This window comes from Cloeon dipterum, chromosome 1 (assembly GCF_949628265.1).
Source record: "Cloeon dipterum chromosome 1, ieCloDipt1.1, whole genome shotgun sequence".
Taxonomy (NCBI): Eukaryota; Metazoa; Arthropoda; class Insecta; order Ephemeroptera; family Baetidae; genus Cloeon; species Cloeon dipterum.
In genome coordinates, this window is record NC_088786.1 from 32,372,512 (window position 1) to 32,387,346 (window position 14,835).

Below are 14,835 nucleotides of genomic sequence, written 5' to 3' on the forward strand. Positions count from 1 at the left end.
CATATGGACTGAGGGCGGGGGCAGGGTGGGGGAAGCCAGGCGGGATGATTGCCGGGGAACTGTAGACTGGAGTGGAAAGCGCGCCAAATTTGAATCTGTGTTTATATCCTGATTGTGAGGTTTTCAGGAAAGTGACATGGAGTGTCATCCTGTGGTAGGGAATAATTCGAACGTCTTATAAAATTTTTATTTAACATTTTCCATTTATAGAGACTGGAATTGAGCCGCTATGGCTGCAGCAGTTCGAGAAAAATTGATCAAGCTTTCCGGCTCTTTTTGTATCTCTGCGAAGGTCCTTCGTCCTAACACTGACGTCAAAGTTCGCACTAATCAGGAGATTTTTTTCTTCAGAGCTGAGAGTTTGGGATATTTCGCACGACTACTCTCCTGATACAGATCTTATCTACATCCGGGCCAAGTTGCAGAAAGACGCAGACTTTGACGTTTTCGTCCCTCTGGACATGAACAGTGATGTCACTCCTCAAGGCCTGTGCGCTTTGCAGAGTGAACTCGGGGTAGAGTCGGATCATAAGCCACTCAAGAGGTATAAAAAAGCAACTTTTCAATCAAATTGAGATTTAAAAAATTATTCCTTTCAGCATCAAGTTGGCCTTTGTTGGTTCAGACAATTCAGTCATAATTTATGACATGATCCAGGGCGTCGCACCTTTCGTCTCTCGGCAGAAGAAAAAGATTGATGCCGAGTGTGCGTTAGCGCCTGCTGTGTGGCAATACGTGAAGGATAACAACGAGGACTTGGTAGGTCGGGATTGATTGCAATAGACTGAATGATCATTATGTGATGGATGATGGAACTTGACAGAAACAACTGCAAGTTTGCATTTTGTACTTTTTTATTACTGCATTATTCATCAAATATTGTTAACATTATGTTCAAGCTTAAACAGTGATAAGACATCGTGGATGATAGTGTCAGCAAAACATAAATATAAAAATCTAAGAATTAAGTCAAAAAGTGTGTGCACTTGACATTAAACCTAAAGGGTGACTAAGAGTTGTTAATCACTACCGATAATTCTTACAGAAAAGTTGCGGTTTAAACTTAGAAGAATCGGGTTGTTGTGATCTCTCAAAACTAAAAACAATACAAATCCCCATTACTTAATAGCATTTTCGGCTTCCAAGTTTAGAGCGCTACAAAGCAAAGCCGCGTAAAAAGCAGAGTCGATTATATAAAACCGCAATTGGAATGTTCTTAGTTGCTACAATTCGACATTGATCTTTCTGTCCTAACACCTAATTTTCATGATGAAAAGTTAGCAAAGTTGAGGAGTTACATTTGATATAGGTCAATCGCGTTGTAAGTTTTGATCAAATGGTAAATGGGGAATTTGCTGATAAAAATTTGCTTCATTTCTCGACAAATGTGGTAGTTTAAGTAAATATTTGAAAAAAGGGTCAGTCTGTAAAAATTCGGCTGCTTCTTTTGTCTCATCCCTTGACAACAGAATTGCGTTGAACTGATCGACTTGTACATTTCGGATTTCGGATCACAATTTTACCAAAATTTGACAAATGAGTATTTTGTCACGCGCGAATAGAAATTACGGCTAGGAGAGAGGGGTCAACACTTACATCTATAAAACTGATTTGCCAATTGATGAGGCACAACTACTCATTTTATAGTAAAGATTTGATAAATGTAAATATAAAGCGTTGGGGGAAAGGACCGAGGGTTAGGAAATTGTAATACAAAAGCGACTGCACGCTAGAGTTGTATCAAAATAGCAAAAATTACTAAGAATTTTCCTCGACTAATTCAGTGAAAAAATAATCGAGCAGTTTGATTTCTCTCTCTTTCTTTCTAAGTGATTGCGGCAATAAATTCAATAAATTAATACAAACCCTAATTAGCGAATTATATACGGTTGTAGTATATAGCAGTTTACAGTACTAGTTGGAGGATCCCTTTTCGCCAGAGATGTCCGAGGTCACAGAAGGATGAGAGCTCTTTGAACGAGGTCAAAGTGTGCGGCGATTGGTAAACTAATCAACCGACAGTGGCAAAATCGTCAATCCTCCCTCGATGGCAGGAGCTCTTTTGCAAATCCAGACACTGCAAATGAAAATAATCGTGATGTGACACTGTGCAAACTGCGACATGACGATCTTACCCAATGCCTGTGCCCAGGAGGAATGAGATGACGTTAGTCAGAACCAAAGTGTACAGCACTTCCCTCGAGAACAGTGAGGTTTTTCCCACTTTTGCGTGTCTAATGCTGTATGAACGGCGTCCCAGGGGAGGCGACGGATGTTTGAATTTCCATTCCCTATTAACAAATCAAAATCGGATTAATTTATTTATCAATTTAACCGTAATCCTTGCTTACTTGGGGGGTACTTGGTCTGGTCTGCTGCTCCAGTCCCAAACCCAATCTGTGCTCTTTGCCTCCTCTAGTTCCTGAAAATAATAATAAAACAACACTGTAATTGAATCTCATAAATTTTCGGAGCTTTGTAACAGAAAACAAGGCAATTTTCATGGAAAACGTTTTGAACTAATTGATATCTTAATTTTTTTCAGCAAAATTTGGAATTAAATTGTAAAGACAATATTTAATTAGTTAATATGGAAATAGCAGGAAATATTACCAGCTATAAAAGTTGTAAAATAGCCCTTGAGCAAGAAACTTTAGATTTTTTCATGGATATCGCGGGTAAATTATAAATCGATATTTTAATATTTTTTAGAACCCATCCCGTGGGCAATGAGCTCACCGGGTCCCAATAACAAAACCAAGTGGCCGCAAATAAGCTTGGGCCCAAAGTGGCCATCTATTCGCCTCCCCACACCGAGCTGTTTAAATTTAAACGCCAGATATTTGTCCCAAAACCCGTAGGAAAGGTTCGAAAACAGCTCGTGGTGAGTCGGCGCCCATTGAGCTTTATTCGCGTCACTTAACTAACCACCTTTAAGATAAATTCTCTGTTGGCAGCTTTGAATGCCAATAATAAAAATTAGTAAAAAAACTCGCATAATTACAAACCTGGTTAATGTAGTATCTGCTGTGAAGCTGGTCCTCGTCGCTGGAGAGCTCGTTGTTGGGGCTGTTGGGCGGCGACTTGGGGCTGCAACAGGGCAAGAAGCGTGAGTCCTGCGCTGATACAGCGCTCTCGACCCGACTCACCTTCCCCTAGGAGATCCTTTTCTCGACGATGCGATGGACACCCTGGCCGAGCTCTGGTTACTCTCGCGCTGCGCCTCGCGCAGCAGACGCAGGTACTCGGCGTCGGCACAAAGGGGCGAGGGCGCCATCAGGGGCGTCGGCGTTCCGCGTTCGCCGATGGCCGGCAGCTGTTGCGGCACCATGCTCGAGCTGCTCATTTCGTCCAGCTGCACCCACGATTCTGAAACACCAGCTATTTACGATTAGGATAATACCGCTGCTAAAATAAAGTTTTTAAAAATGTCAGAATGGGAAAATTTAAATTTTAAGCCACAATTTTGGACATTTGCATGAACCTGGATAGTTCTTTCTCACCGTCAAAATATCCGGTCCATCAATTTAATTGTAATTTTTTGGGAGTTTTTATTCTAAATATTACCTTTCTATTTGAAAAAAAATCTCGCTAAGTAAAACCGGTAAAACCACTTAAAATTTTATTAGCCCAGGATTTTTGCAAGCAGATAGAGTATCAAGAAATAGCCGCAAGGCCGTTTTTAAATTTAAATAATTTAAAGGCCAAACAAAAGATATTTTTTTTTAATTCTTGTTCTACGACAGAAACGAATCCAATTGAATATTTATTTAACTTTTACAAGGACATATGCAAATTGTTCAAATGAAACAATTCTATAGGCCGTTTAGAAATCGCTATGTGTTCCCCATTTAAGAAAAAGACAAGGCGAACAATGTGCGTTCCAAAGATAATCACTTTATTCTTAATAAAAGCCATTCTTCTGTCGTCGTGCGCAACTAGAGAGATCAATATATTACATTGTGTCGCAAAAACGAACACTTGGCGCTCTGTCGGCTGCATGAATATATCATTAGAGTCGTTTCCCAAGCGGTGCAACGCAAACAGAAATGTTGCCCCAGTCCCAGTAGCGCGGCTGGAGTCGCCTTTCACGCGGCGCGAAGCGAAAACGCAAATAAAAAAAGGCTAAAAATGAAAGAGGATAAGGGTTCTTTCATCTTGGCACAGTCTAATTGGAATTTATGGTGCACCACGGCTGTTGGCGGTCGTCGACTCATGGTGTGCTTTTTTACGCGGCGAGAATCGCGAACGTTGCACCGCGGCTGTTGCGAGGGGCGACTGCTTGCGTAGATAAGGCAAAAAAAGAAAAGAAAAACGTAGCTTCCGACCCGCACTTGTCTTGGCACAGACGGGCGACAGACGGTTTTATTTGTTTGTCCGAATGAAATTGATTTTTAGATAATCAAGGCAACGCGGGCAAGGGCCACGAAAATAGAATCAAATAGGCCTTGTTTTGATGTTTTCATATCTTAAAGATTTCGTGGCAAACTCTGCCACCGCATAAATTTAATTTTTGCCCCTGTTTTTTATTTGTTCAAAAATATTATCGGTCTCTTTTAAAAACCATAACAGGAGAGTAGATAAAAATATTAAAAATGGAGCACTAGAAAAGATAAAAACTAGTTTAAACCGATCTAAAAGTATTAAATTTTAATTTCGTTTTTCATATAGCAGCCGTGGAGTTCATGTTTCTCGTTTAGCGAGCCTCTTATGCATCTGGACTGCAAGACGATACTGAGAAGGGCGTCGAGTTGCAGCCGCGAAGCAGATTCAATTGAAGAAAAAAGAAAAACAAAGTGAATAACACCTTCCTTGCGACACGTACGAGCTTATTACTTATGCAGGGATAAAAAGCTCGTCATCGCGATTGCTCATTCGCATTTGGCCAAGTACGAGTGAGTGCGCACGCAAGCACAATCTAGATTTCGCAATTATAAAAAGGACGGATCTTCCTACCGACGAGAGGACGAAAAAGACAAATTGTGTGTTGAAGCTTATTCTCCCTAAATTGGAACCAAACAAACACAGACGCTTGCGAGCGTCGTTAAACATTGCGCTGAGTTGGCAAATTGTTCGAGACAAACAGAAAATGAAGAAGATTGTCAAGCGCAATAATTGGCGATCCCGTCACCGTTTAGCCTATAGCAAGGTAAACAAACAAATGCGGAAGACAAGAGAACAAGCATTTCTTCTGTAAAGGCGGTTTCGCGGCGGCGGCGGCGGCACTCGCTCGACCTTGGTTAACGCCGGGAGTCGAAGCAGCGCGCAATTCGCGTCCTTGGCCTTGCCGCAAGGGTGATTGGTCGAAGGGTGGCGTTTTACGCATTTCGGAGGCGCGTTGGACGCCTGCCAGGGTACGGACAAGCATGCACCGAGCTCGTGCACTTGCACCCGCGTAACAAATTGTCGATAGGCTGGCATCTCAAGTGCACGTTGATTCAAGAAATGTTAACGAGGGTTGGATACAAAAGCGAGAGTCATGCCAGCGGCACTATTTTTCGAGCTTTGATGACTCGTAATTGATAACCTTTGCCACATTGTTGGCAGGTCAAATTCTTGGGAGAGGATGAGGGCTGTTTGGCACCGGTTTTCGGCTTTGTGCGGGGGAATTTCGAATTCCTCGTTTTTCCTAATAAAATTTCAGTTTAAATTATTCTGGCTTGGTTAAGTTAAAAATTAAATCCAAAACAACCTTGGGATTAAATTGTGCAAGATGTTTTACATTGTTTCAGAATTAGATTGTTTTTTTGTTTAAGGTGACGAGATAAAAATCAATTAAAGACTGTCCATCATGGAAAGTATGAAAGTAAAACAATAGGCACTCTTAAAATGTTGTATGTCAGTCATGTTTAAAAAGGACCAGGAACTTAGGAACGGAAAACATTTATTATTAGGTTCCAGATAAATTAAAAAAACTGTTCGTTAACTAATTTCCATAAATTTAATATATTACGAAAATGACTAAGCGTATTGGGCCTTTGTTAGAACGAATACCCTGTTTTATAGATCTAATAATCGTTTCTAATGGTCTTGCGTGCTGTTGACGCAGCAGGTATTTCCAGCTAAATTTAGCACGCTTCTCACTGATTTGCACGTTTTGCGCCACACTGCTGCTTGACGGCAACGAACTCGGCGAATTAATCAGAATCGAGTAGATTTGATAACAATAGCATGAGCGCTGTGATAACAAGTGACAGTTCAGACGTACTGAGTCACGCAAACAACAACGAAAAAATCGTCAAAACAATCTAGAAGGGCATAACACGCCCGAGAGTTTCGAGCAAATAATCGATTGAGCAGGGAATTTCGCACTGGGATGCACACCAAGTGCTAATGCGCAATTGCTTTGCAGTCTGCACCCACGAACTCGGAGAGTGTCCCGCACAGACACGGTCTGCACAGCAAACGAAGTATATGTGTCCGTTGCCAAAGTGACCCGCGGGTAAAAGTTTCACGTTACACCCCTCAAAGTTCGCTCTTGGACGCGCATCCACCCAAGAATTTGGCACCGATCGTCGTCGGACGAACGACATGCCGGTTTTATTTCTGTGTTGTACAAGTGCATGAATTAATTTCGCTCGCGGTTTCCGCTAAACGGCGCTTCGGGCAAAGAGAGGCTAATTGCACGGAACGCGACGTTTTAATTTTAAACACGTAGCCGCAACAATGTTTCCGTCATCTAAAGCTTCCGCTTTGCAAACGAAAACAGAATCGAGAAAATTCCACTCAAGATCTGATTGAGTTGACATCTGCGCTCGCTCGCTCACCTAATTAAATAGCAGCAGGGAGCAAAGTGCTGTTTGCAGCTGCCCTAGGCTGCTGACACTCGCTCGTGTGCCAGTGCACCTTTCTAAGGCGCCGAATGCTTGTGCGTTGCGCGCTATTTGCTTGCTTATTTTCACGGCGAGTAGGTTGATGACCGCCCCAGTGAAATTTTCTGCGCGCCAAAGGTGCGACGCAGTAATTTTTACCTCTAAAATAACAAACATGACCTATTAACCAGTCGCTTCCTGATTTGTGTATTTTTGGTGTTACCACGAGAGATTTGATATATTATAAGCTTGCAATTTTGACATTCTTACTAAAGCACCATCCTGCTTTTTGGCATTTTTATGAGTTATCGAAATAACCAAGTTTTCCAGATAAATTTATTGCACCTTTTCCTGTAAATTGCATGAAATCGTTATAATTGGGCCTCTCGGCGTTCACAAAAATGAGAATATCTTTAGTTCTAATGATGTTAGAACATAAAACTTGGTGTAAAAAGATACCCAATTAGGCAGCAATAAATTTTAAAATATTTTTACTTCATTTTTTTGGAATTTTCCAAATTTGAATAAATTTTGAGTTTATTTTTCATCAACAAAATTTTCTTTATATGGTCTAGAAGATTTCAGGATGCTGAAACTAGCCGTTTTTGAAAAACAGAGGGTCAAATGTTGAAAAAAAAGGCGTTTTTGATTTCGGGGGTAAAGTGATTAAATAAAAATTGCACATCTGTTTGATTTTTACCCTCGGAACATATACTTGGTGTTACCCCTGACGTCAGATAAGACGATTTCTTAGGTAGAAACCTAAATAGGTGAAAAATCGAACCCTGGCGTCAGGGTAGCCCATATTAGTATGTATTTCCGGTGTCTTTAACTTTAACGGGCTCTGGTTTTTTCTTCATCTACAAGATCTGCAAACCGTTGGAATTATAAGAACTTTCAGAATTCAGAATAAGTGTGACCCATTAGAAGCCATCAGGGTTGCCAGGAACGAGATTATGGGCATTTCCTGAGCACGCTGAAGGCGTGGAAACACATTCTGCATTGTTTACCATGGCTGTGTTCGCTTCGTGTGAGACAAATATGGGCGTAATTGATTCTCATGATATTTAAATTTGTATGACATAATAACGACTATTCGTCGGATTAAAAAATTATTGAATGAGGCTCAAGCCGTTTTAAAAAATGCCGGATAAAGAATCTTAAAAATTAATAAACAAATTTATGAAAAAAAATCATTTGCAAGAATAAACAAATTAAGACCTTGAATTGGAAAATTTTGTTGTCTAAGCTTAAAATGCAAAATTCCCTTGAGGGTTAAATTTGAATTTTATCATTAATTTATCATTCCTAAAAATAAAGTAAGCAATGCAAAAGAGCTTTCGAAATAGCAGAAGTTAAAATAAAAATCAAGTTAATTTAGCGCAAAACCCGATCGCCAGCGGACTGCTGCGCAGCACCTTCCATGTTTACAAACAGAAAGACACCCTGTAGGCTGGATGGCGGCCTTGGGGCCGGCTCGTCAGGTGATAAGACCGGCGACAACAATGTCAGAGACGTGCGTCGCCGCCGAGTGCCCACGCCACGTACGGAGGCTACGGCGCCGCGTACATGGAAGAACGCTACAAAAATAGCGTCTATTTATGGTTTATGGGAAGAGCGGCTGTCCGCTTGGCAACAAATAATGATGATGTGCTCAATGTGCCACGACTCCAGCGGCGGCGTAGAAATGAGTAGTATGTGCATTCGAGCTGAATTTCGTTCTTGCGAGAGACCCATTGATATTCGACAGACGTGGGAACGGCTCGCGCCACATGTGCACATATGACCGAATAAGGCTCAGCTTTTGCTTCTCGGAACTCGTCTTAAGGGGCAAGCCTGGAACTTCGGAAATCTTGTGCCTCTCAACACTGATTCTGTTTTTTGAATATACAAAAATGTGTAGGAAAAATAAATATTTTTATTTAAATTTAAACAAGACAAATTTGCAAATATTAAAACATTATTTTCAACAATCCAGAAATTTCATCCTCTTACATAATCGCAGCCTCTTATCTCCGTCCTTTCAATATGTAATTCAAACGCATTTTATCAGCAGAAAATAAATAATTATCTCGAGAGCTAAACAATGACGCAGGACGCGCTGCGAGTGCGCGGATTCCCCCCAACGATTCGCGTGCATTTGGAAGCGTGCAGCTGTGAATTAAATGAAGCCCACGGACGGACGGATGGACGGACGCCTCGATTTCGAGCCAGGTGCCAATGATTTTGTGCGGCGTAAAATAAAAGCGGTGACGCCGCGCAAAGAACACGTCACCCTCCCTGTCAGCGCGAGTCTTCCGATTTCTCTGGCGCAGTTTCTTGACTCGCGCCACTTCGCCTCCAATCAATAGCTATATGTATCGCTTCGCAATTAAAGAGTTGCGTTACTTTCTTTGCTGCCACGGTCAGTTTTATGCATAGGAAAGAATGGAAGACTTGCTTTGAAGAGGAGCAGCACTGAAAAATTCTGAAAAAAATATACCTGTGCCTCAAATGAACTCTGACTATTAGGAATAAGCAATAATTTTTCCAGGTTGCTGTTTAAATTTACTGAGAAAAACAGTTCCGCTGATTGAAAATCATTAAGGGAAATTTGCCTTATAATTCGCACACCGTTGAATAGATCAAAATCAAGCAAAAAATCATTGACAAACCGATTTATTTTTCAAGAAATTTGATAAAATCTAAAAATTTCCGATATGATAATTTGCTAACCGCAGTCAACATTTCAAATTTAATTAAATTGTCCACTTAAAACAAATATATTTTTGCCGCAAGAAGCTAACATACGCTGGATTTACCGAATGGAAAAGAGTAGGCGGGTATTTCTCTAAAGAGATTCCGATGACTCACTAGAACAAAAACAAGCAACAGTGTAATTTAGATTTTGATAAAAACTGCAAGCTAGTTTTAGTTTTTCGCAACAGATAAATCAATGTTTTTACGATGTTAATCTTGTCTGTGTGTTAACTGTTTAATTTTTTTAATCGTGAGAGTTGGTAATCTCCAGCGTTGAAACACCTGATGCAACATTTAGATACAAAGCTTTTAACGGGCTTTTTCCACGCCTAGCAATAAAGCAATTTTTAAACATTGGCCTTTCGCCCAGAGTTAATTTAGTTGATGTATCTGCTCGGTGTCACTGAAATTCCTCATGAATCCTTTTTATTTGCGCAGAGTGAGTAATATGAAGCTCGTTCAAAATAATGACTTGGCGGTGCTAATGAACTTGGCCTCACGTCGCTTTGTTTTTGTTTGTGAGACTCGCGGCAGGAGGAAAAGTGCTGCGCGTTTCGAGTACAAGATGCGAGATAGATAACGTGTAATGAATCACGACTTGACTCGTTCCAGCTATCACTCACCCATATATGAATTGCAATTATGCAGATCTCGGTTTGTTTTCTCTCTGAGTGTAGCAACAAGCATCTCGGCAACTAGTGCACACGGGGTTTTACTCAAATTAGAGCGCTTTTCACTTCCTGCTAATTAACGATAAATAATTCAAGCATATTCATTAAGTTGCAATATTTTTTGATACGTAACTTATTAAAGTGGATCGATACAGGGCGACAGTTCAAACAATTATTTGTTCTACAATACGCAGCAGTAAAAAAAGACCTTGCTACAGTAAAAAAAAGACCTTGCTTCAGTAAAAATTCAAATTTTCTCCAAAATTTGCAGCGCTTGGATCGCATTTTCTTGGCAGATTTCGATTCCTCTCGTCGAGATCTGTCCAACAGTGTTTGCAACCTTTTAGGGAAACTCTTTGATGTGAAATAAAATTTAAGATTTCGAGTAAGGAGACAGTCCTCACCATTTGAAAAGCATGCTAACTTAGCAGCCACTTTAAAAAAATAAGATCTACTTAAGTCAATTTTGGCTTCAACTGAATCCTAAGGGATGAGTTCATGTATTGGCAACAAGCATTTTCCAGGCTTTTGCAGTATCAATCATCTTTAATTTGAATTCAATCCAATGAATATGAAGTTGCCAACAATTACCTGGTAGCATTTCAGCTTTTTTAACTTACCACCAATAATTCGAAATTTAAAAAAGGTTGTTGCCATTTGGAGGAATGATTTTGCAGTTTGGAACTTCCCGAAAATTGAGTATTTTGCGGAATTTACTGTTCATCCTTTTTTCACTTCATATAAAACAGATAATTCATTGCTGACGGAACAATAAGCAGCAATGTTTGAATTCAGACAGTAAAAACAAACGCACATAATTATTTTCAAATGCTGTGTAAAGCAAAATTGTTATATTGCTTATTTGTTTTGATGAAAATTTGCTTATTGTGATAAAATCTAATCAATCACTGACGTTAGAAGGGATTTTCTGTGAGTTGTGATTTTTTTACGATTTAAAACATAGAAACAAACGGCACAATTTCAAGATTTCATAACAGAGTCACACCCAAGCGCTTGATTTGCATTAGGTTTTGGCCTGGCTGGCACGTATTCCAGCTGGTGCCACCCACACGGTGGACCAGAAAATGAATGCACGCATCCGTCGTCGAGCGCCCCATCGTATTTGAGAGTAGTTCATTCCTGCTAAAAGCAACACGAACGGATCACGTGCAGCCAATCGGCCCAATTCAAGGCCGTGTACGAGCAATTTTATGTTTTAATACTTGCGGAAACGTTTTTTATTCTCACGAGTATGAAACTCTGTGAAGAGAAGGCAAACGCTGGCGGTATCGATAGACGAAATAATTTAATCCGATCGAAATGCTGAGGATTCGATTCATTGTTTCAGAGTGTTGCCAACGAAAGAGGAAAATAAATAATGCGTTTATCAAGTTGTTATCTCAGCAGGGTGTGAAAGAAAGCGCGTTAAATGGTAGCAGATATTGAAAGCCCCTTTTGTCTCCTATTGTCAGTCTTGACCAATTTGGCCTCAATTAAGCGAATCACAATAAAATAATAATTCAAGATTAGCTATCACATTATATTTGTAAATCAAAAATTTTAATATTATTTTATTCATTTTTTTCATAAAAAAATTGAAATCCCAATTTTATCAAATTGTTTGTAGACCGCCTCGAGACTACAGCGTTGAATTACGCCCAATCTAAATAATCCATAGAACTTCCTCCACAAGCCTTTCACTTTTCAGCGAGAAACCCTACAACCGAGCCCAAAAATAACGCAAAGAGCCAATTTTCTCTCTAAAAGTGGTCAAGACATGGGGAGAAAGTTAACAAGATAGAGTGCGCGGACCGAAATTTCCGCAGAAGCCCGATCAATTTTAAGGCACTTTAGGCGCGCAGCGTAACAACAAGTGAGCGAATGCGACGCAATGTAAACAATGGCGTTTTGACAGCTCGCAAGTTTCGTGTTTTCGCGTCTGGGCAACGGATTCGAGCGGGCCACTTACCTCCGAGGATGTCAACCAGCTTGCCGGGCGGTGTCGAAGTCATCATGTCCCGCGGAATGGACGCTGTGCAGAGAAAACGGGCGACTTTTCCGCCTTTACAACTCGGACCTCTCTGCACTCTGCGTTCAGATGTGGCTGCGGCCTTTTTGTTGTGACTGCCGTCGAGATCGTCAACAAAGTCACGTCACCTGCGCCAACCAATCACAGCGCGTCTAAAATCAAGTCTCAGTTAAACACTCGCAATTAAATTGAATTTGCTGATTTATTCGGAAAAATACGATAAAATAGTATTTTTATTAAAATCCTACGTCATTTCAGTGATTAAATGATTTTTTAAACCCTTTATTTGGCTGATTTCCGGAATTTAGTTGCGTCTATGATTCGCGCTTGCGCACTATCGCAACAGCTGATTCAGTTCTGCCAGTTTGATCTGTTTTTCCGAAGGTTTTGCGAATTTGCGTCCAGGTACTTGCGATAGTTGCTACTGAAATTTGCTTCGTAAGTTTCCTCGATGGTTTTCCTTTGCTCGGGTATCTTTTGCAACGCCTGACACCGCGATTCAAATTTTATTTTCCTAATTTTCGCGAGTGCAATGAGTCGGCCTTGTAAAACGATCGTGTTTTGCAACTTGTTTGTTTGTCATTTAATCCTTCTAGCGAATGTGCTTGATTAGACACGTATTTCCCATGCTATCTCGCGTTTGTCATTACAAACTATTTTGCCAAACATTGGGCATTTTCAAGCAATTTTATTTTGCAATATACAGCGCGCGAAACATGCAAGGCCCTCGAATTTGAAGGTCACAACTTGAGTTTTATAGATACAATAAGTGAAAGTCCGCGTCAGTGGTATTATTCATATTATTTATGATATCATATCCTGCTTTATGTTGATACGTGTTTCTAAAAATTGTATGTTTCAAGCTCATTATTTTTGCAGAAGAATGCTCACGAAAGTACCGTCGTCGGACGAAGACTTCTTCACCCACGAATACTTCATCTCCTCGTACATGTCAGATTCAGGGTCGTCTGACGATTTCTCGCTCGACTCGCCAGCCTTCGATGGTGACTTCTCTGAATATATGTGGATGGAAAATGAGGAAGAGTTTGAGAAAGAGGTAATGGCTAGAATCCACACAACAAATCTTTATTAATACATACAAATAAACCCCTTTCAGGTTATGCAGAAGCTTGAAGAAGAGGAGTTGACTGAGCAGTGTTTGGAAGCAATGCTTGAGGACGAGCGAGAAATCAGAAACATCAGGAATGCCTTGGAGTCTTGCGTGTAGGTTAAATTCCCCCAAAAATGAAATTTAATATTACATAAACCTTTTCCCCCATAGATCTGTTCCTGCAGCTCTTCCGCAGCAACTGCAGTCTACTCGAGTGTCAGATCCTCATCTTGTCAGCAAGGTTGCTTAACCCTGTAATGGTAATGAAGCGCCTTTGTTCTAATCTTGTGGAATTTTGCATTGCAGAGTTCTTTGAATCCGGACGCGGCCGAGTTTGTTCCGACACAAACGTCATCTTCAAAAAAGAGTCCCACGACCTAATATTCCTAGGCTAAGTAATAAATCTAAGACAAAATTTCCTTTCTAACTCGATGGTTACTAAAACCAAAAAAACTGGACTAACGTAATTGCTATGCATAATCCGCTACCATTTAAAGTTTTGAAGCTGCTGTATGACAGTCGAGGTTTATCAAATAATCTCAACCACTCTGAGTGAACCAAAGAAAGCTCCAAGGTCCTAAATTGCGTACGAAGGAGAGCGGGAATGAGGCCATAATTATAGCGCTAATGTTTGTTGCAAATCAATTGATGGTTGTGCTTTTTCTAACCTAATCAAATGATGATAATATGTATACTTTCCTTGTACTTAATACGCCCCAATTGGCCCTTCATGCGCTGGTGCATCTCTTTCTAAGATACAAATAATACGAATCGAGAGAATATTGAATTTCTGTGATGCGCGAGAGTGAATTTACATTTCCATTATTTTATTTGGAAATCAATTGAACTTGTTAGTCTTGTACAAAATGATGAGACAAACAAACAACATGGTTTTTCTGTTGTTTTTACCTTAGATTAAACAAGTGTACAAATTCCTTTAATGTGATTCTGACCAATAATCTCAGTTGCATAATTATGATAATTAATTCATGATCTGAACAGTTAAGACAAGTAGTATCTTTTTTTATATTAAATGCAGAGCAAATGATATTATATTATAATCCTAAGTCTTCAGCCATTTCTTTGGTCTGGCTAATTTCGGTTTGCACCGTGTACCACAAACCGCAATGCACACTCACAGAAACATAATTTTTGGCACAGCAATTTATTGTCGCTTTCATTAACAGCTTTGAAGTATAAAATATATATTAATTAGTTTGTTAGGTGTTAAGTACCTGTCGATGTCTTGATATATTGGAAAGGTCCAACGGATGGGAAGTTAAATTTGATGTGTAATAATTTCTTGCTGTGGAAAGTGAGAAAAGGAGGATAGTAGTTGTAAGCAGACTCTCTTTGTTAAAGTCGGGAGAGAAAAATATTGAAAATACCAAAAAATGTGATCGTAACTGTAACTATTTTCGTTTAACTGCTGTAGACCAAGACATTAAAAAAGTATAAATTTTCACCAAGCGG

The 14,835-nt window shown here is 40.0% G+C and overlaps 3 protein-coding genes across 8 annotated transcripts; 2 read left to right on the forward strand and 1 right to left on the reverse strand.

Moving 5' to 3' along the window:
- Positions 1–11: 11 nt before the first annotated feature.
- On the forward strand, positions 12–1,199 carry LOC135947416 (uncharacterized). The gene is made up of 4 exons (XM_065496281.1): positions 12–154; positions 211–292; positions 352–544; positions 600–1,199. Exons 1-4 carry the CDS (start codon positions 137–139, stop codon positions 772–774), a joined length of 468 nt encoding a protein of 155 aa, XP_065352353.1. The 5' UTR covers positions 12–136; the 3' UTR covers positions 775–1,199.
- On the reverse strand, positions 837–12,353 carry BNIP3 (BCL2 interacting protein 3). Of its 2 annotated transcripts, none has more exons than XM_065496181.1 (6): positions 12,192–12,353; positions 3,150–3,369; positions 3,009–3,090; positions 2,352–2,422; positions 2,136–2,291; positions 837–2,077 (listed from the first exon to the last, which is right to left on the reverse strand). In XM_065496181.1, exons 1-6 carry the CDS (start codon positions 12,235–12,237, stop codon positions 2,008–2,010), a joined length of 645 nt encoding a protein of 214 aa, XP_065352253.1. In that variant the 5' UTR covers positions 12,238–12,353; the 3' UTR covers positions 837–2,007. The 2 variants fall into 2 exon arrangements, with proteins under 2 accessions (XP_065352253.1, XP_065352242.1); XM_065496170.1 differs by having other exon boundaries at positions 3,150–3,381.
- Positions 12,354–12,528: 175 nt separating this feature from the next.
- On the forward strand, positions 12,529–14,827 carry Paip2 (polyA-binding protein interacting protein 2). 5 transcript variants are annotated; one of them, XM_065496243.1, is made up of 5 exons: positions 12,529–12,689; positions 13,131–13,308; positions 13,369–13,475; positions 13,534–13,603; positions 13,669–14,827. In XM_065496243.1, the coding sequence occupies exons 2-5, from the start codon at positions 13,135–13,137 to the stop codon at positions 13,741–13,743; spliced, it is 426 nt and encodes a 141-aa protein (XP_065352315.1). In that variant the 5' UTR covers positions 12,529–12,689; positions 13,131–13,134; the 3' UTR covers positions 13,744–14,827. The 5 variants fall into 5 exon arrangements, with proteins under 5 accessions (XP_065352315.1, XP_065352307.1, XP_065352323.1 ...); XM_065496235.1 differs by having other exon boundaries at positions 12,553–12,656; XM_065496251.1 differs by having other exon boundaries at positions 12,579–12,689; positions 13,134–13,308.
- The last annotated feature ends 8 nt before the right edge of the window (positions 14,828–14,835 follow it).

Excerpts from the sequence above, each read along its gene's own strand:
- LOC135947416 (XM_065496281.1), top strand. Across the intron at positions 293-351 it reads CTTTTTGTATCTCTGCGAAG|AGCTGAGAGTTTGGGATATT; the intron begins GTCCTTCGTCCT and ends TTTTTTCTTCAG. Across the intron at positions 545-599 it reads GATCATAAGCCACTCAAGAG|CATCAAGTTGGCCTTTGTTG; the intron begins GTATAAAAAAGC and ends TATTCCTTTCAG.
- BNIP3 (XM_065496170.1), bottom strand. The coding sequence starts at position 12,237 with ATGATGACTTCGACACCGCCCGGCAAGCTGGTTGACATCCTCGGAG. Across the intron at positions 3,382-12,191 it reads GCTGGTTGACATCCTCGGAG|CTGGTGTTTCAGAATCGTGG; the intron begins GTAAGTGGCCCG and ends AATCGTAAATAG. Across the intron at positions 2,292-2,351 it reads CCAGACCAAGTACCCCCCAA|GGAATGGAAATTCAAACATC; the intron begins GTAAGCAAGGAT and ends ATTTGTTAATAG.
- Paip2 (XM_065496235.1), top strand. The coding sequence starts at position 12,568 with ATGATTCGCGCTTGCGCACTATCGCAACAGCTGATTCAGTTCTGCCAG. Across the intron at positions 12,657-13,130 it reads TTTTGCGAATTTGCGTCCAG|AAGAATGCTCACGAAAGTAC; the intron begins GTACTTGCGATA and ends TTATTTTTGCAG. Across the intron at positions 13,604-13,668 it reads ATCCTCATCTTGTCAGCAAG|AGTTCTTTGAATCCGGACGC; the intron begins GTTGCTTAACCC and ends TTTGCATTGCAG.